Below are 23,923 nucleotides of genomic sequence, written 5' to 3'. Positions count from 1 at the left end.
CGGTCTGCAAATAATAACACCTTGGAGATCCCAGACCTCAGAGAGATTAGGCTGGCCTCGACCAGGGCCAGGGCCTTTTCGGCCTTGGCCCCGGCATGGTGGAACGCTCTGCCACAAGAGATCAGAGCCCTGCGGGATATGACATCTTTCCGCAGGGCCTACAAGACGGAGTTGTTCTGTCAGGCCTTTGGTCAGGGCTCAGCCTGACTCCCCTTTTCTTTTTGTATAAGAACTAATATGAAATAGGCCTCCCAGCATTCTCACAGCATATTCAGGGGGATATCAAGTCCAAACTCTTCTTCTTCTTCAACTACGGCCCCCTCAGGAGCAAAATGTAGAGACGGAAGGTGCCAATGTGTATGGCGGTGAAAGGGTGATGGGGCAGAACAAAGCTCCTCTTCCGCCCCCTCCCCAAGAGCCAGGCTATGAACAAGCACGCATCTCCTTTGTTAAAGAAGGGTATCATCTGTCTCTACCTTGGAGAGGCTTCCTGTGTCATTGCAAGTGCACCTCTCTGGTTATTTGGCAAATCGGGTTCTACCATGAGTAAGAGCACGTGTTGCGATCGGGACCTGGCAAGACACATTCCCTTCCTGCGGGGGTGGGGCCGGTAGCCGGCCTTAGTAGCTAATGGTCAGTTAGGAGTTGCTGGGCAAAAGTTAATGTTGCAACTTGTGATGGACAGCTTAGCGTCCTATTTAAGCCTCAGCACGTAGGGCGTTCCTTCTCTTGGCTTCGGCTGCTGATCACCCGTCCCGCCCCCCCTTTTTTCTTAGGCCTCTGCGTTGACTTTGCTCTGCCTGTCATGGGGTCGTCTGCTTTGTAGCAGGGGCCCAGTAGGAATTTGTCCATCTGGCCGATTGGCTGTGCCTTTTGGTTTTGCCTACTGCAGTAGCAACTTGTCACAACTTGTAAGGTTGGCGGTTAGGCATTGGTTCCTGTGTGGATTGCTGGATTGGGCGCTGCCCATCCAGAATCATGTTGATGCTGGGAATTCCGTTAAAGGAATCCGGCGACTCTTATGCTTTGTCCGATGCCCCCGGTAGGGGTTAGGGCCATAAGCCGAGTCCCCGGGACCATTGAGGAAGAGGGACGCGTTGCTGCCCCCCCGTCCTTAACTCTCCTCAGTCGCATTCTCCCAATCGCTGGTTCTAGGCCAGCCTCTGTCCCGGTGTGACAGTAGTCTGAACCAATGCCTACGCAACCACTCACCGAATTTGTATTTAAATAAAGTTGTGGCCCTAAATTATTTGCCAAAAACCCAAACCAAAAATCTGTCTCCTGTGTCAAGTCAATGGGGGGTGGATTGAGGTCCTCGATACGCAAACACATTTGTTCATGTGTTCATGGGACAGAAGGCATTCTCTCTTTCACTCTCATGCCCTCCCTCATTAAGCCTCAGAGTATTTCCCTGAGTCTGTTGTTGTTCAGTCGTGTCCGACTCTTCATGACCCCATGGACCAGAGCACGCCAGGCACCCCTATCCTCCACTGCCTCCCGCAGTTTGGCCAAACTCATGCCAGTCGCTTCAAGAACACTGTCCAACCATCTCATCCTCTGTCGTCCCCTTCTCCTTGTCCATCTTTCCCAACATCAGGGTCTTTTCCAGGGAGTCTTCTCTTCTCATGAGGTGGCCAAAGTACTGGAGCCTCAGCTTCAGGATCTGTCCTTCCAGTGAGCACTCGTGGCTGATTTCTTTAAGGATGGATTTGTTTGATATTTTTGCAGTCCATGGGACTCTCAAGGGCCTAAAGACTACAAATTACATGGTAATTAATGCTTCAATTACTTTGGAAAGGCAGTTGAAGTGGTGCACTGTTTTTATCAATGCTCTAATTGGATTTTCTTGATGTGATAAATGGAGAGGCCTCCACGTTAAGCAGCCAAATGTGATTTCAAAGCCAGTAAAAGTTCTGGGAGCTTCTTCATCTGCAGCCCTCTTTGACTAAGCTGTGTCCCAGGCCTAAACAACAACAACAACAACAACAACATATTATTATTATTATTATTATTATTATTATTATTATTATTATTATTATTATTTATATACCACTCCGCATCCAAAGAGCTTAGGGCATTTCACAAGGTAAAATAATGCCACAGTGTTTATAATGTGCTCCAATGGCTCAATTTGCCATATTTTTGCCTGGGGACAAAAAAAATGATTTGCTTTTTGACCGGGTTGTCATGTCCCATAATAAACATACTCCCCACCCCCCATCTCATTATTTTGTTAAATCAAGAAAGGTTTGCAGGATCTTTCTGTAGATGGTGAGGCAGAAGTGGCTAAGAGCTAAGCCAAATTTTATCAGCATATATTTTTCGGAGGAATGTTCTGAGATTTCTTTCTTTTTCTCACCCCTCCGCCCCTCCCCAGCCCCGACCTCTAAACAAGACTGACTTCTGGCCTTTTGTTCTCGTGTGTTCACCAGTGACCTCACTTCCTGCCAGGGAAGTGAAGGAAGACCTGCCTTCTCAAAACATCTTTAGCTAGTAGCCTCTGCGCTCTTCAGTCATACAAAGAGATACTTAACGAAATTGGCTAGAGCCATTAACTCAGTAAATGGGTTAGTTTGAGCACTTATGGATACCCTTCAGCTGCAGAATCCCATCTTACAGGTATAAAACCACAGGCTTGAAGGCAACATCACACCTAAGTCTTTCCTGTCCTGCCACCAAGCCTATGACAATATTTTAAGATTGGTCATCCCTAGCCTAAATAGAGATTATCACCTTCGCAAAAATTACTCTTCAGCTTAAGAAAGGAAAACTCCATACACTCCAACATTTCTCCGAGGAAAATAGGGATGTCCTATCCCATAATAATGATAATTTTATTATTTATACCTCACTCATCTGACTGGCTTGCCCCAGCCACTCTAGGTGGCTTCCAAAATATATAAAAACATAATTAAACCTTTAAAAACTTCACTACACAGGGCTGCCTTTGAATGTCTTCTAAAGCTTGTCTAGTTACTTATCTCCTTGACTCGGGGGGGGGGGGGGTGTCGCATAATTCCATACCCTCCAATGAAAATAGGGACATCCTAAGGAAAAGCAGAACATTCTGGGATATAATCAGAAACCAGGACGGCTTCTGTGAATCCAGGACTGTCCCTGGAAAACAGTGATACTTAGAGGGTCTGGAATTCTCAGAGTGCTTTAAGAATCGATCCCACTTCCCAGAGAATTCCGAGAATTTTAGCTCTGTGAGGGAACTCCTGCAGCCAAGCTGGTGCCAAAGTATTGTTTTCCTTTCATTTGGACCACATCAGAGAGGCCGAGAGTGGGATCCTGTTGTCTGGGCAGCGCAGGACCTCCATCCACACTGCCCAAGCTTGCGTCCCAGGGAGATCACCTCAGTGCTGCAAAAACAGCTCCCATGATTATTTGGGGGATGCCATGACTGTTTAAGTGGGACGCGGGTGGCTCTGTGGGTTAAACCACAGAGCCTAGGGCTTGCCGATCAGAAGGTTGGCAGTTTGAATCCCCACAACGGGGTGAGCTCCCGTTGCTCGTTCCCCGCTCCTGCCAACCTAGCAGTTTGAAAGTATGTCAAAGTGAAAGTAGAAAAATAGGTACCGCTCCGGCGGGAAGGTAAACGGCATTTCCTTTTTCTTTCTTTTTTTTGATAAGAATTTATTAAGTTTTAACAATAAAAACACACAAAATACAAAATACAACAAACACTACAAAAAAACTACACAAAATACAAAAATCTTACAAACAAACACTTACCGGTATTTAACTATCCTTATCCTATTTATAAACATTATTTTAGGACCTCCTCGCATCCTCTCTTCTGCGTTCATTTCTAATCTTCTTTAGTAACTTTATAACATTGTTAAATCTTCCTTATCACCTAATCTTAATCATTATAAACGTTAATCAACATTTAACTCTATTTTTAATCCTAGTAAAAATCAACATAACATAATTCTAACTACTTCTTATATCCTATCTAACTTCTGGCATTACTGTAGCCTTAACTGTTCTCTGATTTTAATTTCAAATGTCTATCTTTTCACGTCGTTTCAAATAGTCTTTAAATTTCTTCCAATCTTCCTGCACCGTTTCTTCCCTCTGGTCTCGGAGTTTCGCGGTCAGTTCTGCGAGTTCCATGTATTCAATCAACTTCATCTGCCAATCTTCCACTGTTGGTAATTCTTCAGTTTTCCGGTTTTTAGCTATCAAAATCCTAGCAGCTGTTGTGGCATATATAGAAAGGTAAACGGCATTTCCATGTGTTGCTCTTGTTCGCCAGAAACGGCTTAGTCATGCTGGCCACATGACCCGGAAGCTGTCTGCGGACAAACACCAGCTCCCTCGGCCTATAGAGCAAGATGAGCGCGCAACCCCAGAGTCATCCGAGACTGGACCTAACGGTCAGGGGTACCTTTACCTTTACCTTTATGACTGTTTAAAGCAGTATGGTGCTGCTTAAAATGTATAGTGCAAACGGGACCTGAGACTTCCTCCACAGCCCCGGCTTAACCACCTGAAGCAAGCTCCTCCCCGATTATCCTGTGGATGCAGCAACTGTTTTTGTAGGCAAAGGTCATTTGAGCAGGATAACGACCCTGAGATAACTGTCCTTGTCAGTTGCACAAGACGGCCTTGACCAAACAGAAAATATGTGTGCAGGGTGTACTAGTCCCATGCCGGATTGAGAAATCCTTGCAGCAATTTACCAATTTATCTACAAAAGGCATTTCACTGCCGGAGTGATGCTCGCTCATTAAGCTGTAGATAAAAACAGGCTTTGTTGTTGTTGCTGCTGTTGCTGCTGCTGCCACTGCTACGTTATAAGATCTGTAAAGTCTCAATAATCTGTGTCTCCCAGTCCTTATTGGTGATGCCTGAGACTGAACGTGGGACCTCCTGTGTGATGATGATGATGATGATGATGATGATGATGATACAAATTAAATTTGTATACTGCCCTCCATCTGTAGATCTCAGGGTGATTCACAGCATAAAAACAACAAAATGACATAAAAAATAGCAAAATAACAAAATAACAAAAGAAAAACATAAAATACATAATAAAACCAAGAACGAAAAAAGCACAAACCAATACTACTCCCCACACGCAAACACATTTAAAAGGACATAGGATGTTAATCAGCCAAAGGCCTGGTTGAAGAGGAACATTTTTGTCTGGTGCCTAGAGGTGAATAGTGAACCTCCCCTGGGAGAGGATTCCTCTAACCATGTTGCCACCCTCCAGATCTCTCCTGGAGGAGGCACACAAAGAAGGGCCTCTGAAGATGATTGCAGGGTGGGGGGTCAGTTCATATGGAGAGATGTGGTCCTTGAAGTATTGTGACCATGAGTCGTTTAAGTCTTCATAGGTCAAAGCCAGCACTTTGAATGCTCTGATTCTGTGATTCCTCCTCTACAAAAAGTCCCAGAGTTGTGCTCCCATCTGCAGCACCACCGTCTCTCCCATGGCTACAATTCCAGAACCCAGTTAACCCAAAACCTTGTGAAAGGGTCATAGCTCAGTGGCAGAACATCAGCTTTGCATGCCAAAAGTGCCTGGTTCAATCCCTGGCATCTTCAGGTAAGAGGATCCCTCTGACTGCTACCAGTCAGTGTAGACATTATTGAGCTAGATAGTGTGACTCAGTATGAGGCAGCTTCCTGTGTTCCTATCTATGTTACTGGATAGCTCAGTTGGTTAGAGCATGGTGCCGATAATGCCAAGGTTGCAGGTTCGATTCCCATAAGGGACAGCTGTGTATTCCTGCATTGCAGGGGGTTGGACTAGATGATCCTCATGTTTCCTTCCAACTGTGTGATTCTATGACTGATCTTCACCAAAGGAGCAGAAACTTTCGGAAACTTGGAACTTGAAAGCAAAAAAAATAATACTTACAGATGTGTTGTTTGGATGGGGAGGACTAGCATACAGATCAAAACACAGTATGTATCTGCAAATATAGCCCAGGTTTCGATTCAAACAGTCTTCTCGGGAGAGAAATACTCCATGGAATTGGATGTAAAAGTGGATTTAAAAGCCACCACCATTTTCCACTTGCATTTAAACCGGTGGCCGTCTCTCCGGAGGCCGAGCCAGCACACTTACGCAGCTACTTGGTGAGATTAGCTATTCATTAATAAGCCCTTCAGCACAAATGGAAGCTACGTGAGTTGCAATATTCTCTTTTGAGGTTTCATAATGGAGACGCAGTGTGTTATTTCATTGGAATCATATTGACTTCTGTATGTTTCTCCGGGATATTTACAGCCAGGACAATATGCGCTAGCAAATCCTCACTCTTTCGACAACGTGCGTCACAATAGTGCCCTCTTCGGGTTCTTACCGGAATAGAAATCTCCTTCTTCCTTTTGTTAACAGGCAAAGAGATGCAACAGGATAGTCTAGACCCCAAACCAGCATGATAAGGCACATCTGTTAAGTTCGGGGTTCTCGGAGTGGGCAGTACCACCCCCTGTGGGGCAGTGCAATTACCCGGGAGGGGGCGCTAAGAGGCAGGGGGCACTGGAGGTGTAAATGACTATGAGACTTTGAAAAGCTGGTATCACTGAATCAAGTTCATCAGTTTTGTTGAATGAATTAAACTAAATAGTTTAAATTGGATTTTCAATAAATGTGCACTTAATTGTTGCTGTTTTGAATTTCATTGTCTGTGTCCTTAGTGGGTTGTGCAAACCACTATTTAGAATAATGGTAGGAGGCATAGGGAATGAGTTTATGGGATAAAATGGGTCACCTCCTGTGACCCCTCTACCACCCCCTTGCCTCTTAGGCAGTAGTGTAGTGTGGAGGGGGCGACATGAACAGTTGCCCTGGGTGCAAAATTGTTAGGGGCACAAAATTTCAACACCCGGTGAAGTCTCAACGTGCTTCTGTTGTTGGGCTCTGTTGAAAACAGCTTCTCCATGCAAACCAGCTTCTCCATGAAACCCAGGAAGTGACCTCTCCTGACAATGGAACAACGGAATTTTTCTCTACAGTCAAGCACTGTATAAATTTTTATAAAATAAACAAGCAGGCACACAAATTCACTGTTGGACTTTCTCCTTTCCACTCTGATACCATCTTCAGCAGAACCTCTATCCATCGTGAAACAATTTCACCTGTTCAATTTGGTACAGGGATGGAGCAGGGATGAGGAGCCAGGAGCTTTCTAGTTATTTGACGGACTACAACTCCCATCTTCCCTGATCGCTGGCTGTGTGGGCTACGGCTGATGGGAGACAGAGTCTAACAACTTCCGAAGGGTCACTGATTCCACATCCCTGCCTGTAGAACTCACTTGCTTTGCAAGATCTTGCACTCGTTCTAACTTTTTCTCAAACGTTGCTTCAAAAAGAATAAGAATCCAGCCTGCTTCTTACAGCTTTTGGCACTTCATGGATTGCTTCTGATTATTTATTTATAGACTCGAGTAATGCACCTTTCAAAGTGAATATTATGTATGCTGCATTCTCTAACACTCCCGTACGTTCTTATTTTCTTTTTATACTGCATTTAATGAACCCCTCTTTTTTCCTCCTCTGTTTCTTTTCAAGGAGCCGAGTCTACTTTCCACTCATTTGTTTCCCTTCGTTGAAAATACTGCTGGGAGCATCTGGATGGCGCCAATATTGTTGCTTTTAGTTTTAGTTTCACTTATTTTATTATTTCCCTGAAATACCATCTTCGCATTCTCTCCTCTTTCTCTATTCTCCGCTTCTGTAGACTAACCTGCATTTTTTAAGAATGCATATTTATTTTATCAGTCTTTCTCTTCTAAGATGCTTGCTTTCCAAACTTATACAGACCAACTCAGTATCGATTACCCTTCTGTTCCTGTCAGTTTCTCTACCTATTTGCTAGTTTCTACCCTCTAGTGCCCTTGGCTTCTGTGCTGAATGGCTTCCTAAAACAGAAGTTGTAATCTTTCTGTTTTCTCATTATTATTGCTCTAAGGCAGCAGTGGGGGGGGGGTTAATTCCCAGGGTCAAAAGTGGCCCTCCAGACCTCTCTATCTGGCCCTCTTGGAATGCATCGAAGACTAAACTCCTCACTGGTCCTGCTTCACAGACAAACTCCTCACTGGTCCTGCTTCACAGCAGTCTCTATCATGTGCTTGTAGCATTTGGTCACAGGAGCCCGTGCAGCTTCGTCTTCAAAACTATGTTTTTTGTTAATACAACTATTTAGGTTAGCTAACCTGAGTTTAAATTACACGGAATTTTTGGGGAGGACTCTCCCCCTACTGCTCATTATTCTTTTGATGTAATCTTGATAACTTTCTAATTTCCCTCTGAGGAAACTGATGGAGTATCCAGTGAAACGAGGGAGAGCCGGCTTTTGAGGGTTTTCATTTGAATAATATATATATTGTTGTGATATTATGACATGACGAGCTGCGAACACTGCAGCAAGGTCACAAGACTCAAGAGTCATGTTTTCTCTCTGTGGGAATTACACTGGGCATACCAGCTCCCACACATGTGATGTCATTGTATTTTACTATTGTACTCCTTACTTTCTGTTTTTGCTTCGGAGATGTAGGTCGCATTAACAGACAGCTCTGAATTATGAGCTGCTGCGCAGAGGCATACTCTGCTCTTTTTATCTACAATAAAGTAGATCTTAGCCAAATGGCTTGTGTATGTTGTTTTCAAGCTGGGAACAACTGCATATTACATTGTGCCCCTGGACTCTAGGAGCCAGAGAGCACGGAAGCTTCGTCCGTCTTGGGGTCAGTCTCTCAACTTGCCCCCGCGGGAAGTTTTCATAACATATATATCTATATATTTGTCTAAGTTCACCAGGTTGTTTGGGGACCCTCACCCCATTTTTCAGTTAAGTTTGAGTTATTTCTTTATTATACTATTATACCTGTCCCTCGTATTAGGGATTTAGTCACGGCTGAGTATTTGATACTTTTTTTCCTTGGTCACAGACAGTCTCTGGCAGATTGAGTGGATGAGACTAAGAGTGGGTTCAATGCTCAAGAGAAGGCAGTTTTTGCACATGCTGTAGAGGGAACTGAGTGGCAAATGGGGCTCATCAACCTGGGTAGGTGGCCCCTCTAGAAGAAAAATTCTGACCCTAAACCATCCCTACCTAAACCAAACCCTATGCCAAAGGATAAATGGACATAAGTCTGATATCAGGAATCACAAGACAGAGAAACTAGTAGGAGAACACTTCAGTCTCCCAGGACATTCTATACAAGATCTCAAAGTAGCTGGCATAATACAAAGGAATGTCAGAAATAGACTGGAAAGAGAAGTTGCTGAATTGCAACTTACCTGTATTAACAAACCTAAAACCATGGAGAGACCTGGTCTGAATAGAGACATTGGATTCTTATCTCATAATACATGATACAGCCATCATTATACATGATTTTTAGCCATCTTTTTGTGTTGCGAGGGGTCAGGAGCAATAAAACCCCTGCGTTCAGAAGCCACAAATCACCAAAATGGGTCCGGCAGGCTTCCCGATCGCGCAGTTCCAAAACACTTTCACCTTCATAGCAGAGTTCAAATGCACAGCGTTCTTGAAGCGAAACCCCCTGCAATATCGTCTTTGTTAATCAGCAGTCTTTAACAAACGTACACTGACTCCTCCACTGTCAGCAAAGCAGATTTATTGCAGCGTAGCATAACTCAAAAGCCCGGAGATGAGGCGTTCATGGCTCCTCTCCGGTACAGGCAAAAACGAAAGCAACCTTCTCACACAGACTTCAGACTCGGTCTCTGAGAATTACAGCAGTCTCATATTACAAAGCATAACATCACATGTCAGTTCCTGTGTGACGGCGTAGCTAGATCTGTGTGTAACCCTTTCAGATCCTCACACCCCCTCTCGCCGGACACACAGGGCATGGTGCAGGTTGTGGCCTACACCAGATACAAACCATTGCAGAATTCCCAATGCAGTTGGAACCCTAAAGGTTTGGTGAACCCATCCGCTAGGTTCTCTTGGCTTGGACAATACTTCAGTTTTACCAAGCCTGTCTGGATACTCTGACAAACATTCCTAAACCGGATGTCCAAGTGTTTGGTTCTGGACTTGAACTGTCCAGTCTCTGCCAGCTTCATACAGGGCTGGTTGTCCTCCCAAACTGTGATGGGTAAACAACACTCCCCGTTGACTTCCTGGACCAAGCACTTGTAGAACTCCATCTCCCTACAGGCTTCAGATAACGCACTGAATTCAGCCTCTGTAGAGGAGAGAGCTAGAAGACTCTGCTTTCTGGATCTCCACCCGACCAGAGCCTCCCCGTACTTGACAACGAGTCCAGACACTGATTTCCTGTCATCCAGATTGGCCCAGCTGCTGTCAGACCAGCAAGAGAGCTGTGCTCCACCTTCTGCTGACAGCTTGAGGCGCCAATCTCTGGAACCTTGTAGGTATCTCAGTACCCTCTTGATGCCATTCCAGGCATGCACACTGGGTTGTGCTGCCTCCCGGCTGAGCAGATTTATAGCAAAGGCTATATCCGGTCTGCTCCACTGGGAGAGATACAACAGACTTCCAAGTGCTGACTGGAACACCTCGGGGCTCTGGAACGCAGAGTGTTCCCCGGACTGACTGTCCTTTACGTAACAAGTCTCCATTGGTGTTCTGACACTGGCACAGTCAGACATCCTGAACCTCTCTAGTAGCTGTTCGATCTTGCTCTCCTGACTTAGCAAGAAACTGCCATCCTCAGTCCTTTCAATTTTGACTCCTAGGTAAACACTCACTGGACCTAGTTCTTTGAGCTTGAAGTGCTTACTAAGCTCCTGTGCAAACTCCTGCACCTGACTCTCTGACTTGGCAAGGCAAATGATGTCATCGACATAACAGAGCACCAGAGTTTGCTCCTGGCCGGAACCTGCCAGGTAAAGACAACTGTCAGCAAGACTCCGCTGGAAACCCATGCTTTCCAGCGCTTGATGGAGACACAAATTCCAGTTCCTGGCGGACTGCCGTAAGCCATAAATGGATTTGTGTAGCTTCCACACGACATTCGGCTTATTGCCCTCGAACCCTGGTGGAGGTAGCATGTACAGAACCTCCTCCAAAGACGAGTTCAGATAAGCGACGTCCACATCAAAGTGGTGCACTACAAAGCCTCTCTGAGCAGCTACAGCTAACAAAAAGCGAAGAGTTTCACTCCTAGAAGTCGGCGCATACACCTCCGTGTAATGCAAGCCCTTCTTCTGCGTGAAGCCTCTGGCTACTAGCCTAGCTTTGTACTGAGGTTCTCCAGTTGCTGTGGGTTTAAGCCTAAACACCCAGCGACTGCTCACAGCACGCTCGCCCTTGGGAAGCGTCACTTTGGAGAACACCTTCAGTGCCTTCATGGAGTTCATCTCCTTCTGCATTGCCTGGTGCCACTTCTTGGCTTCCGGCTCAGGCAATTTCTGCACTTCCTCAAAGCTCTCTGGCTCACACAGAGCCATACAAGCCCACACGCTAGTGGCTGTGTACCGTTCAGGAGGAATTCCTTTCGTGGTCCTCTGGGACCTCCTCAGTGTGTCATTGGAGTCCCCCTCTGACTCAGACGAGCTGGACTCTGCCTGTGAGTCCCTGACGTCTGGTGACTGTTCTACTGACCTGCTCCTCTTGGACTGTTCCCCTGAACCAGCCTCTGGAGACGTTCTACTGCGCTTGAACTGTCTTCCAGATCTAGCCTTTGGAGAAACTGGTGCACTCCGCGGCTCTTGCTTCAGAGTAGCTACTGGACGTGGTGCAACCTGGCCTTGGTTGGGTGCTCGGCCCAAACCACCAGAAGTGCCAGGAGTGGCAGCACCACTACCTCTCGGAGCTGGACCAACGGCCGGGGCTGGTCCGCCAGCTGGACCTGGTCCACCAGCCGGACCACCACCCGGACCACTACCACCAGCCGGTGGTGCACCTGCTTGTCCCACATCTTCAGGACCTTCCAGAATGTCAGTGAGAACTTCTGGATTGCCGTGAACACGTTTCCACCCCTCCTGCTCGCAGAACTCAGCACTGCAGCTGAGCACTACCCGAGACTGATCCTTCCCTTCAGGGTAGACGAACCTCCAGGCCTTGGAGGCTGGCTCATACCCGACGAAGATCATCTTTTGGGACCTAGGTCCACCTTTGCGGCGCTTGGCTTTAGGCAGCAGCACATAAGCCTGGCAGCCGAACACTCTCATGAAGTGAACCTTTGGCTTCTTGCCATACAACAGAGCATAGGGCGTGTCACCTACCACCGAATTGTAGGTGCGGTTCAAACAGAAAGAAGCACACTTCCATGCTTCAGCCCAGAACTTCTGAGGCAACTTAGCATCGAAAAGCATGGCTGACACCGCCTCTTGCAGCGTCCTGTTCCTCCTCTCGGCAACTCCGTTCTGGGGAGGAGCATATGGAGCTGACAACCTGTGCTTGATACCTTTCTGGCGGAAAAACCCTTGCAGTGTGGACCCTAAGAATTCCATTCCTCGGTCCGACTGAAAGCTGCGAACTTTGCAGGAAAACTCAAGTTCAACCGCAACGACCCACTCCTTGATCATGCTGGCCGCCTCCCCCTTGTGTTTGAGCGGAATCGACCATCCTGCTCTCGAGTGGTCGTCCGTGAGAGTTAGAATGAATTTGGCTCCGCCCATGCTGGGCGTCGGGAACGGACCACAGAGATCTGCATGAACTAGGGCAAAACACTCCGTGGTGACTCTATCTGATCTAGGAAAATGGCACGTTTTTACCTTGGCCTGTTTGCATGCAGCACAGTCAAGAAACCGTGAGCATGGTGAAAACTCGCACCCTTGCGTGTTACCTGGGGCCTTCTTTACGTACTGCCAATTCCTATGAGAAAAGCGTCGATGCCATAAGTGTAAACAATCACGATGCATCGGCGTATTCGCGCACAGCGCCTGTGCTGTGTCAGAGGTACTGTTACCTGTTTCCAAAACAAAAACTCCATCATCATTACAAGGCACACTGACCAACAGTTTACCCCCTTTAGAGATGGTACAGACATCATTCTCCAAATGAACCACATACCCATCCCTTAAAAGAGAAGACACAGACAATAAACAGCGCTTCATGCCTGGAAGAACAAAGCATTGAAGATCAGCCTGTAAAAAATCAACAAAGACAGTAGCTTCAGTCTGTAGCTTTTTCTTTGAACCATCAGCAAGGGAAACTTGTTTGCCTCCAACAATGTCCTTGCAGTCCCGAGCATGGTCACCAGATGGCACAAAATGGTGAGATGCTGCTGTGTCAATCATGAACTGTAACTTAGCAACAGGAACGTCCTTGACGGTAGCCATAGCAGCAGCAAGATGACGTGGGTTTCCTCCAGACGATGAGCCCCCACCTGTGCCTCTCCTACGTGCGTTTCCAGGCTTGCCGTAACCTCTTATCTGTGTGTTTACATTAGCAGCGCCTCTGGCCTTGCAGTCTCGTTGCAGGTGGCTACTCGAATTACAGAGATAACAGCGACGTGTAGCAGCATTGGCCTGCACAGTAAAATCATGGCTTTTGTTTCTAGCTGCCCCCCCTCTCCTGCTGGGAACAGGGCAGCCTTCAGCATATCCATTGCCGGAGTCACTGTGCCTCCTACTCTCCTCCTCCTGTAAGCGTCCCGCAATCAACCGGAGATTAAGATCTGCAGCAGGCATGGCTTCCAGAGTGAGACAAAGGCTCTCATACTCATCAAAAACAGAAGTGAGCAAGATATACGACTTCTGCTCCTCCGTATACGTGATGCCCAAAAGCCTCAGCTTTTCCAACGTGGCTATCACTTTTTGCACATGTTCTTGGACGCTCTGTCCATGAGCCAGTTTTAAGCCATACAGCTGCCTGGTCAAATGGATTTTTGCACCAGCTGTAGGTCTCATATAAATTCCTTCCAGCCCGGTCCAGATAGCGTGGGCACTCTCAAGTCCAGCTATCAGGGGCAATTGGGAACCTTCCAGGGCCATTATGAGCATTCCCCTGGCTCTCTCATCCCTGCGTTGCTCAGCTTGTGCAGCTGCGACCGCTGCAGCTCCAGCGCCAGCAGCAGCTTGGACAGGGGGGTTTCTCAGGCATTCACTAAGCCCTCTGGCAAGAATCCAAGCTTGGGCTTTCACTCTCCATTCCAAATAATTTTCTCCATTCAGTGGAGGAAAGGGGCAGGAAAAGGATTCATTTCCTTCAGCAGCGGCAGCCATTCTCTCCCCCCGGGGCTTTTCTACTTACTGCTGTAGAACTCAAACTCCCGGCTCCGGATTAATGGCGTCGTCCCACCAGCGAATGCTTGCCAGCCCTGGCTGCACTCCAGCTGGGTTTCACTGCCGTGGCACGCTGTCCATTCCTCCCTTTGAAGACGATAGCAGGCAGGCAATTAGCAAAGCCATAACCTTTTGCCCATAACCTTTTGTGTTGCGAGGGGTCAGGAGCAATAAAACCCCTGCGTTCAGAAGCCACAAATCACCAAAATGGGTCCGGCAGGCTTCCCGATCGCGCAGTTCCAAAACACTTTCACCTTCATAGCAGAGTTCAAATGCACAGCGTTCTTGAAGCGAAACCCCCTGCAATATCGTCTTTGTTAATCAGCAGTCTTTAACAAACGTACACTGACTCCTCCACTGTCAGCAAAGCAGATTTATTGCAGCGTAGCATAACTCAAAAGCCCGGAGATGAGGCGTTCATGGCTCCTCTCCGGTACAGGCAAAAACGAAAGCAACCTTCTCACACAGACTTCAGACTCGGTCTCTGAGAATTACAGCAGTCTCATATTACAAAGCATAACATCACATGTCAGTTCCTGTGTGACGGCGTAGCTAGATCTGTGTGTAACCCTTTCAGATCCTCACACATCTCACCCCTTGCTTTTCCCTGTAAGACCAATTGCAGCTGTAAAAAGTCGTTAACAGGTTTACCACACCTATCAGCCAATCACCCATTCCCACCAACCTTCGGAGTAATACCCCTACCCACCCTCTCACTATATATAAGGGTCTGGTGACTTCAGTGTATCTGAAGAAGTGTGCATGCACACGAAAGCTCATACCAATAACAAACTTAGTTGGTCTCTAAGGTGCTACTGGAAGGAATTTTTTTCCCTCCCCTACCTTGTGGGATATCTTCAGGAGAAGAAAAGGCTAAGGAGTAAACCCTACACACATTGGGAGTACAATCCCTAAGATCGTTGGATGGCGTCTTCCGGCAGCTCCTGCAGCCAAGCTGGTGCCAAATGTATTGCTCTGCTTTCCTTTGAGCCTCACCAGCGAGCGCAAGAGGCGGGGGTCTTGTTGTCTGGGCAGCCCCGCACCTCCAGACACACTGCCCAGCCTTGCGCCCCAGGGAGGTCACTTCCGTGCAGCTTATGCAGCTGGTTGACTTCACTCCCAGAGGCACACTCCATTGTCTCTCAAAACAGACAGGTGTCAATGATGCATGAGCATAATAATAATAATAATAATAATAATAATAATAATAATAATTTATTTATATCCCGCCTATCTGGATGGGTTTCCCCAGCCACTCTGGGCGGCTTACAACAAAATATTAAAACACAATAATCCATCAAACATTAAAAGCTTCTCTAAACAGGGCTGTCTTCAGATGTCTTCTAAAAGTCTGGTAGTTGTTGTTCTCTTTGACACCTGGTGGGAGGGCGTTCCACAGGGCAGGTGCCACCACCGAGAAGGCCCTCTGCCTGGTTCCCTGTAACTTGGCTTCTCGCAGTGAGGGAACCACCAGAAGGCCCTCGGCGCTGGACCTCAGTGTCCGGGTAGATCGATGGAGGTGGAGATGCTCCTTCAGATATACTGGACCGACGCATGCAGCTTGAGTTGCATGTGGGGGGTTTATACCCGACACTTTTCTAGGCATTTCTCTTTTCACTTGCCAGGTGGCTATGAAAAAAAGTCAAATTCCATTGTTTAAAGAGGATTTAAACTGCCAGAGTATTTTCACCCACTCTAACTGCACAAAACTTCCTTGAATCCCACCTGCGAAGAATGACAGTCTTGAGGCTCCCAGAAGAGAGCACAAATCCTTCCTTCATTGTTCGGGTTTCCATGCTCTCTTTCTCTCTACATGAAGCCTTCACCCAGAATTAATGAGCAGAAACAGCAATTTCCCTTAGAAATTCTCAGTTTTTCCTTCTAGAACATAACATATTCATTTCCAAAGTGTGCAGTGAGGATGAAACAAGCAGCGATAAAAAGGATGCTGGGATTTTTTTATTTTATTTTATTACATTTTCCAGCCCTGTTAGCCTTAATGAATCAAGAGGAGACGAGAGAGGAATTGTGGAAATTGGGGTCCTGGAGGGGAGGAAACGAGAGAGGTGGGTTTAGGATAAAAGATCTTCCCCTTGGTGATTGTCAAGACTTATTTCAGTGCTGCAAGCACTCGGTGGCAATTGCTGAAACAGTGAGATGCCTTTAGCTTGTGACTTATGCCTCTCCAAAGGTGTAAGCCATCTTCCAGAAACTGTTCCTAACCTGGAGCTATTGAAGAATAAACAGCAGGATGCTCTCAGGATATTGAAGCTCGGCCATTATCAAACAAGCTAAACCCCCTCCCATCTAATTTTTATTAAATCTTCTGTTTTACATTTTTGAATATTCATTTAAACAACCTTGAAATATCAATGACTTCCCTTCTTCTCTTCCCATGGTTCATTTTGTGTAACATAAATCCCTGCATATTTTATAAAAACTAAACCGTTGAGTATTCCATTATTGCATCCATCAAAACTTATTTACACAGTTGAATTTGTCTCAATGCTGCCCACGTTTTCAAATATACACAATTCCCCCCCCCCGTATATTCAATAAACATTTCCCAATCTTCTTTAAACATATGTTCTTCTTGTTATGAAGCAGGCAACATTGCAGGCATCTGGAGAAGGGCACGTCTTTGAAAGACGGACAAATGCTTTCAATTGTGTTGTGGGCCACCCCACCTACATTAGATTCAGTTATCTGAAGAAGTGTGCATGCACACGAAAGCTCACACCAAGAACAAACTTACTTGGTCTCTAAGGTACTGGAAGGAATTTTATTATTATTTATTTTTTGTTTTGTTTTGACTATGGCAAACCAACACGGCTATCTACCTGTAACTGGTACAAAAGAAAGAACACAGAGCAGAGCTGAACTATGGAACTTCCTCCCAATGGAGACAGTGATGGTCCCCAGCTTTTTGTTGTTGTTGTTGTTTATTTGTTTAGTCGTGTCCAACTCTTCGTGACCCCATGGACCAGAGCATGCCAGGCATTCCTGTCTTCCACTGCCTCCCGCAGTTTGGTCAGACTCATGTTGGTAGCTTCGAGAACACTGTCCAACCATCTCATCCTCTGTCGTCCCCTTCTCCTTGTGCCCTCCATCTTTCCCAACATCAGGGTCTTTTCCAGGGAGTCTTCTCTTCTCATGAGGTGGCCAAGGTATTGGAGCCTCAGCTTCAGGATCTTTCCTTCCAGTGAGCACTCAGGGCTGATTTCCTTCAGAATGGATAGGTTTGATCTTCTTGCAGCCCATGGGACTCTCAAGAGTCTCCTCCAGCACCATAATTCAAAAGCATCAATTCTTCGGCGATCAGCCTTCTTTATGGTCCAGCTCTCACTTCCGTACATTACTACTGGGAAAACCATAGCTTTAACTATACGGACCTTTGTCGGCAAGGTTGTGTCTTTGCTTTTTAAGATGCTGTCTAGGTTTGTCATTGCTTTTCTCCCAAGAAGCAGGCGTCTTTTAATTTCGTGACTGCTGTCACCATCTGCAGTGATCATGGAACCCAAGAAAGTAAAATCTCTCACTGCCTCCATTTCTTTCCCTTCTATTTGCCAGGAGGTGATGGGACCAGTGGCCATGTTTTTTTGATGTTGAGTTTCAGTCCATATTTTGCGCTCTCCTCTTTCACCCTCATTAAAAGGTTCTTTAATTCCTCCTCACTTTCCCCAGCTTAGATGACATTAAAGGAGGATTAGGCAGATTCATGGAGAGGGAGACTATTGATGGTTATGAAGCCATGATGGCTATGCTCTGCCTCCACAACTGGAGAATGCAAAGGTTTCCCCCAGATATCTTGTTGACCACTGTAAGAACAGGATACTGGACTAGATGGGCCATTGGCCTGACCCAGCAAGCTTGTATTTTGTTCTTATTATCGAACTCCATCATGGCTCCGGAGAATTCAGTCCTCATATTATTGATGACTGGTGACAACGATGACACAGTAACTGGGGTGATATGGTAGCTCTTTGAAATGCAAACGAGCTTTTGATTTATTGCTCTTCCTCCTGTTTGGTTTTTCAGGACGGGATTACATGAGAGACAAAATCTGCCAAGAATTCAACAACTTGGGAAAGGACAAATTCCGTTCTCTGTAAGTATTTTTGAAGGCAGCGCCTATTCAGAGCCGCACACCTGCTGTCATTCAGACCAGCCAAAATGGGGCAGCTGTGGTCGTAAAAGGGAGAGATCAAATATCTGTTTCTGAACAGGGCCCCCCTGTTTGGTTTCGAAAATACTGGGCCAGGTGGCGGGGTGGCAGCTAGAGCAGAACCCAATAACTTAAGGAGAGAGCTTGGTGGATCACACAGCCATTTCGTACGGCAGGTTGAATCTGAGGGAGAAATTCTGCATTGTGGGTGGAGACTGCCAGAATGTGGAATTAAATGGCTTTTCGTGTCTAGGGTTTTGCTGGCTGCAGCTGGTGGCAACAGTATAGCTTGGGAAATACCGGTATTGTTTTATTTTTACAGTTATTAAACAAAATTGATATATTGCTTGATTGCAAAAAAAAGGCATTGGGGTCCCTTCCAACTCTACAATTCCATGGTTTTCATTTTGTTTGTTTGTCTGTCTGTCTGTCTCTTTGTTTGTTTGTTTTGCATTCCGCCCTTCATCCATAGATCTCAGGGCAGTTCACAACATAAAAATGCAAGATAAAAAACACAAAGTACATGATCTTAAAAAAATAAGAAGAAAAGTAAACCAATGAGCCGCACCCCCTCCCACAACACATTTTAAATGTTATCAAATGTTAACCAGCCTGGTTGAAGAGGAATATTTTCGCCTGGCTCATGAAGGTATATTATGAAGGTGCCAGGCAAACCACCCTGGGGAGAGCATTCCACAAGTGGGGAGCCACCACAGAAAAGGCCCATTGTCATGTTGCCACCATCTGGACCTCTCGAGGAGGAGGCACACAAAGAAGGGCCTCAGAGGATGCTCTCAGGGTCCGTGTAGGTTCATATGGGTAGAGGTGGTCCTTGAGTTATCGCGGTCCTGGGCCATTTAAGGCTCCATAGGTCAAAACCCTATCCTTTCCCTCCTGTTGGTTCTCAGAGCAATTATCATGAACAGCAGGAAGTATACCAACAGCACCTTTGAGGAAGTCAAGAGTATCGTGGTGGAGATTGTCGCCCTTGCAGAAAAATGCTGCGTTGAAGGAGCCGACCCGGAATGCTACACAACGGAGGTACACTTCCACAAGCATATATGTGCACCCAGCCCTTCTCAATGCTAAGTGGTACCAACTTGAGGAAAACATTGGGGGGGAGGTATGGCAGGTGGCAGGGGGTTCCCCTGCCCCCAGCATGCCCCCTCATCATGCCATGCTTCTTCCAAGTCGAGGTCAGGCCAGCATGCGCTCAGGCAGGCTCAGTGAGCAACAGTTGGTGGCAGCGTTGATGTCAGCAGCATGGCCGCGGCACTTGCCCTCCTTCCTCCCTTCTTCCCTCAGTCAGCTGGCCAGGCGCGCTTGTCAGAGCTCGGGCAGCCACCGTGGTAGTTTGGGGTAGCTCCCAAGGGGGCCGCTGTCCCTGCCTTGGGAAGGGAGTGCCTCCGCTGGTTCACCCAACTACCCATGCACTCCTGCTGGGCTGCTCCATGCCAAACTGTCGGGGATTGGACTCAAGGGGGCGACGGATGAGGAATGGTGGAGATCACACACACCCCTTCTCTTGACGCTGCAGGAAAAGAGGAATGCACAACGCACGTCAGGATTGGTTGCGCATGCCTGGAAAGCAGCACAGACGCGGCAGCCCCACGAGCCATCGCTCAGTCGCCCCAGGAGCAGTGCCAGCCTGGATGGACAGACTGCGCATGTCCAAAAATCCAGACATGTGCAGTCAGTCCATCCGGGCCAGCGTGGCTGCTCCCGTGGCGAGCGGTAGCTCGTGGGGCTGCCCCCCCCTACTGCTTCCGCGGCGACCTTGCGAGCCGCCACATGAAAAGGAGCTGGGCAGCCCCACGAGCCGCCGATTGTGCGCGGCAGCCCCATAGCTTGGGGCCTGCCGGCGGGGCGGAACAACGCCGGCCCAAGTGGCACCCTCCCTCCCCTGGAAACCGGGACAGGCCACCCCCACCCCCCCTCGTGACTCCCCTTTATAGCAGGATACTGGACTAGGGACTCAGCTACGCAGCTGCAAACCAAACATTTTAAATGTGTTGTAAAGCTCAGTATACAAATCAGAGAGCTATGCAAAATTCAATGTATTTTTCAAAACGTTTTCCAAAAAAAACATTTTCGCAGTGTTTTTTATATGTGTGTAGATTCCACCTAGATTTCCCTTTGTTTTGATCAGACAGTGTTTTTTCTTGTGATCTTATGCATCAGACGCTGCAGTACTTAAGCAAACTTGTAACCTTTCCCTCTTTTCTCCTTCGCTCTCTCTTCCTCCCACCCAGTCTTTAGCACTCTCGGCCAAATCCTGCAACCCAAATAACCCTTTCCCGAAGCATCCAGGGACAGCTGCCTGTTGCCGCGAGGAAGGCCTTGAACGAAAGCTGTGCCTGGCAGCCTTGAAGCACCCACCCAAGGAGTTCCGTACATATGAGGAGCCATCCAATGAGGAATTATGTGGGGCCTTCAGAAAGGACCCCCAGGACTTTGCAGACAAGTGAGTCATGTGTGCATTTCAACTGTTCCATTTACCAGTCCCATTCAGGCACCAGAGTCCATCTCTGACCACACTCTGATGGATGGTCCAGACTCCATGGGCTCAGGGGAGCCCTGGAGACAGATCCCTGTAGCTGGAGAGAATGCTAAAGGTCCTAACTCTTGTCTCCATCTTCTGGTTATCCTATCATAACAGTTCTTACAAAACTCACCCTATGAAGCTGCCTTCTGCTGAGTCAAGGTCATTGATTCAGCTAGCTCACTCCTGTCCACCAACAGCAGTCTGGGGGTGGCGGGGATTTTTCAGCCTAGAATTGGTTTTCTACTCTCAACAACAGAGAGGAGAAGCTGGGACCTTCTGCACTCAAAGCATGTCATGTGCTCTACCCACTGAGCTATGGCTCCTTCCTGGGTCTGTTATAATGCAAATATACCACCCCATATATTTTCCTTCTAGAAACTTATTTTTTTCTCCAGTTTGCCAAAAGTTCTTTCCAGTGAGGTGTCTGCGAAGCGAGAAAGAGCTTTAAAACCGCAAACAGGTTTTCATCTTGTTGTTTTGCACAGTTGGGGATTTAATATTGGAGGGATTTGGAGGTTGGATAGAATATTATTTATTATTTATCCTTCCTCTTATCACTTTTATGAGTTAACGCCCAGTTAGTAGAGTTTAAAATTTACCATCCCTTTGCAGCATAAAATGTGGAAACATTTGGGACAAAGGTTGCCTAACTTCACTAGCAATTATCCAGGATGCTTTAGCAGACCAGATCTTCCACTTTTTATCCCTTTTAAACAAAATAATCACACAGAAATTTGTAACGTAAGGGAGGGGGGAATGTTATTTACTTACTTAAAGTTGCAGACTTGATTCAGCAGCAAACAACAGTGAAAAATAAGTCAGAATATACTTCTAGATTACAAAAAAAACCCATAGTTGAGATCAAAATGGAGTCTGTACTGAGGAGAGCACAAAGTATCCTTACATGGTTACATGGTGAAGAAACAGGTTGTCTTCTGAGGCAGGAGGAAGAACAAAGGATTAAAATGCCATTGCCTTTTCCTCATCTATGCAAGCAGAGGATATGACCTCGCAGAATGCCTTCTCTAGGAACTTTCAAGGAACTCCATGCGTCTTAACCCTTGGCTTACCTAGCAAACATGGAATGTCATCTTTGACTGAAACATCATTTCCCACATTTAAAACCTGATAATAATTCTGGGGGGAGCAGGGACCGAGATGCTAAGGATGCCAGGAAGAAATCCGTTTTCTCTGGCCTCTCATCCCTCTTTGTAAAAAAGGATTGCCCCCTTGTTCGTTTTGTAAAGAAGACGTCTAGATGCTTTGCTGAATATAAAACGTTACGTTAATGAAATATACTCGGAGTCAAGTGTGAATTTCATGCTCTTTATTCAGCTCATAGTAGTGAGGAGGAATGCAGTTCCCCCAAAACATTTGCTTTATATACACTATTTACACAATGGGCCCCACGTGATTGGCTAATTCCGGGATACTCCTGTATGCCAATCGGAGTGCGGATTCACTTCCACCTGGAGCTGGATTGGGTGGCTCCTGCGGACCAATCAGACTGCTGCAATCTCAATCCTATTGTTCTGGGACCAATCAGACTGCTGCAATCTCAATCCTATTGTTCTGGGACCAGTCAGACTGCTGCAATCTCAATCCTATTGTTCTAGGACCAATCAGACTGGTGCATTTTGGATCCTATTCAACTCAGTACATAACAGTTAACATCCAACCTGGGTTGCAGAGTTGCAACTGGTTCCTCCCAGAAATTATTGAGAACTGCTGCCACTCAAGGGGCTGAATCCAGACTGTCCCATCTGTGAATAGAAGGACTGCTTCAGAGCCTGGGGAAGGGCCGTCGCTTGGTGGTAAAGCATTTGCTTTTGATGCAGAGGGTCTCAGGTTCCACCCCCAGCACCAGCATCTCCAGTGTGGGTTGAGAGAGACCTCCTTCTGAAATCCAGGAGAGCCCCTGCCAGTCATTGTACTGTAGACAACACTGAGGTAGATAAACCAATGGCATGACACAGTGTAAGGCAGCTTCTGGTGTCACCTATGTTGATGGAGCCAAAGGAAGTTCCCACTAGTAGGAGGTAGGGGGAAATGCATTATAATGTACTAAGGTATTATTATACAGGTGAAACTCGAAAAATTAGAATATTGTGGAAAAATCCATTTATGTAAGCAATTGTTTTCATTAGCTACTGGAGTTTAATATATGAGATAGACTCATGACATGCAAAGCAAGATATGTCAAGCCTTTGCTTGTTATAATTGTGATGATTATGGTGCACAGCTGATGAAAACCCCAAAGTTGAAATTGTGAATTTGGGGTTCTCATCAGCTGTACGCCATAATCATCACAATTATAACAAATAAAAGCTTGACATATCTCGCTTTGCATGTCATGAGTCTATCTCATACATTAGTTTCACCTTTTCAGTTGAATTACTGAAAGAAATGAACCTTTCCACGATATTCTAATTTTTCGAGTTTCACCTGTATTAGGAAACAGGGGAATTGTTTGCAAAATTGCATTGGGGAAATTCACAGTAAAACGCAAGCCAATTTTCATTAGGGCTTTAAAAAAATTAGACAGGTGTGGGAAACCGACTTTAAAATTAGAATTTGAAAAATGAGAAACCGAGAAAAACTGGAATTGAGATATTTGCAACCCTAGACTAATCTGGGGATATGCAGCAAAGCAAGTCTTGTGTTGCAGATGAAGAGCCTGCTGGAATCTGGATCAGACCAATGGTCCACCTACTCTAGCCTATTCTCGCAGTGGCCAACTCAATGCCTGTGGGAAACCAGCAACTGGCACTCGGAGAAGTCTGACAGCGGAAGTAGCTGCAAAGATTTCGCTGACCTCACTTGTGATATGCAATCTCCTTATGTTCTCCTTTGTGGTCCATTTTCTAGGTTTCTGTATGAGTTTTCCATTGACCATAGCCATACACCTTTGCCACTCTTGATCGCCTCCACAACGACCTACTTGTCCATCGTCGGAACGTGTTGTACCCATGATCAACCCACGGTCTGCTTCTTAAAAGAGGTCTGTGCTT

The 23,923-nt window shown here is 46.4% G+C and overlaps 1 protein-coding gene across 2 annotated transcripts in view; it reads left to right on the top strand.

Moving 5' to 3' along the window:
- GC (GC vitamin D binding protein) overlaps nucleotides 1–23,923 on the top strand; it is a 45,821-nt gene that overhangs the window by 5,979 nt on the left and 15,919 nt on the right. The window contains exons 1-5 of one of the 2 annotated variants that reach the window (XM_033160903.1): nucleotides 16,187–16,268; nucleotides 18,241–18,310; nucleotides 19,276–19,408; nucleotides 20,620–20,831; nucleotides 23,781–23,913. In XM_033160903.1, the coding sequence (XP_033016794.1) occupies nucleotides 16,202–16,268; nucleotides 18,241–18,310; nucleotides 19,276–19,408; nucleotides 20,620–20,831; nucleotides 23,781–23,913 (615 nt within the window). In that variant the 5' untranslated portion in view covers nucleotides 16,187–16,201. Of the gene's footprint in view, nucleotides 1–16,186; nucleotides 16,269–18,240; nucleotides 18,311–19,275; nucleotides 19,409–20,619; nucleotides 20,832–23,780; nucleotides 23,914–23,923 lie in introns of those variants that run through there. The other variant, XM_033160904.1, reaches the window with a different exon arrangement.

This window comes from Lacerta agilis, chromosome 9 (assembly GCF_009819535.1).
Source record: "Lacerta agilis isolate rLacAgi1 chromosome 9, rLacAgi1.pri, whole genome shotgun sequence".
In the NCBI taxonomy this organism is placed as follows: Eukaryota; Metazoa; Chordata; class Lepidosauria; order Squamata; family Lacertidae; genus Lacerta; species Lacerta agilis.
Note: the sequence above shows the minus strand (reverse complement) of the source record. Positions and strands in the feature narration are given on the sequence as shown.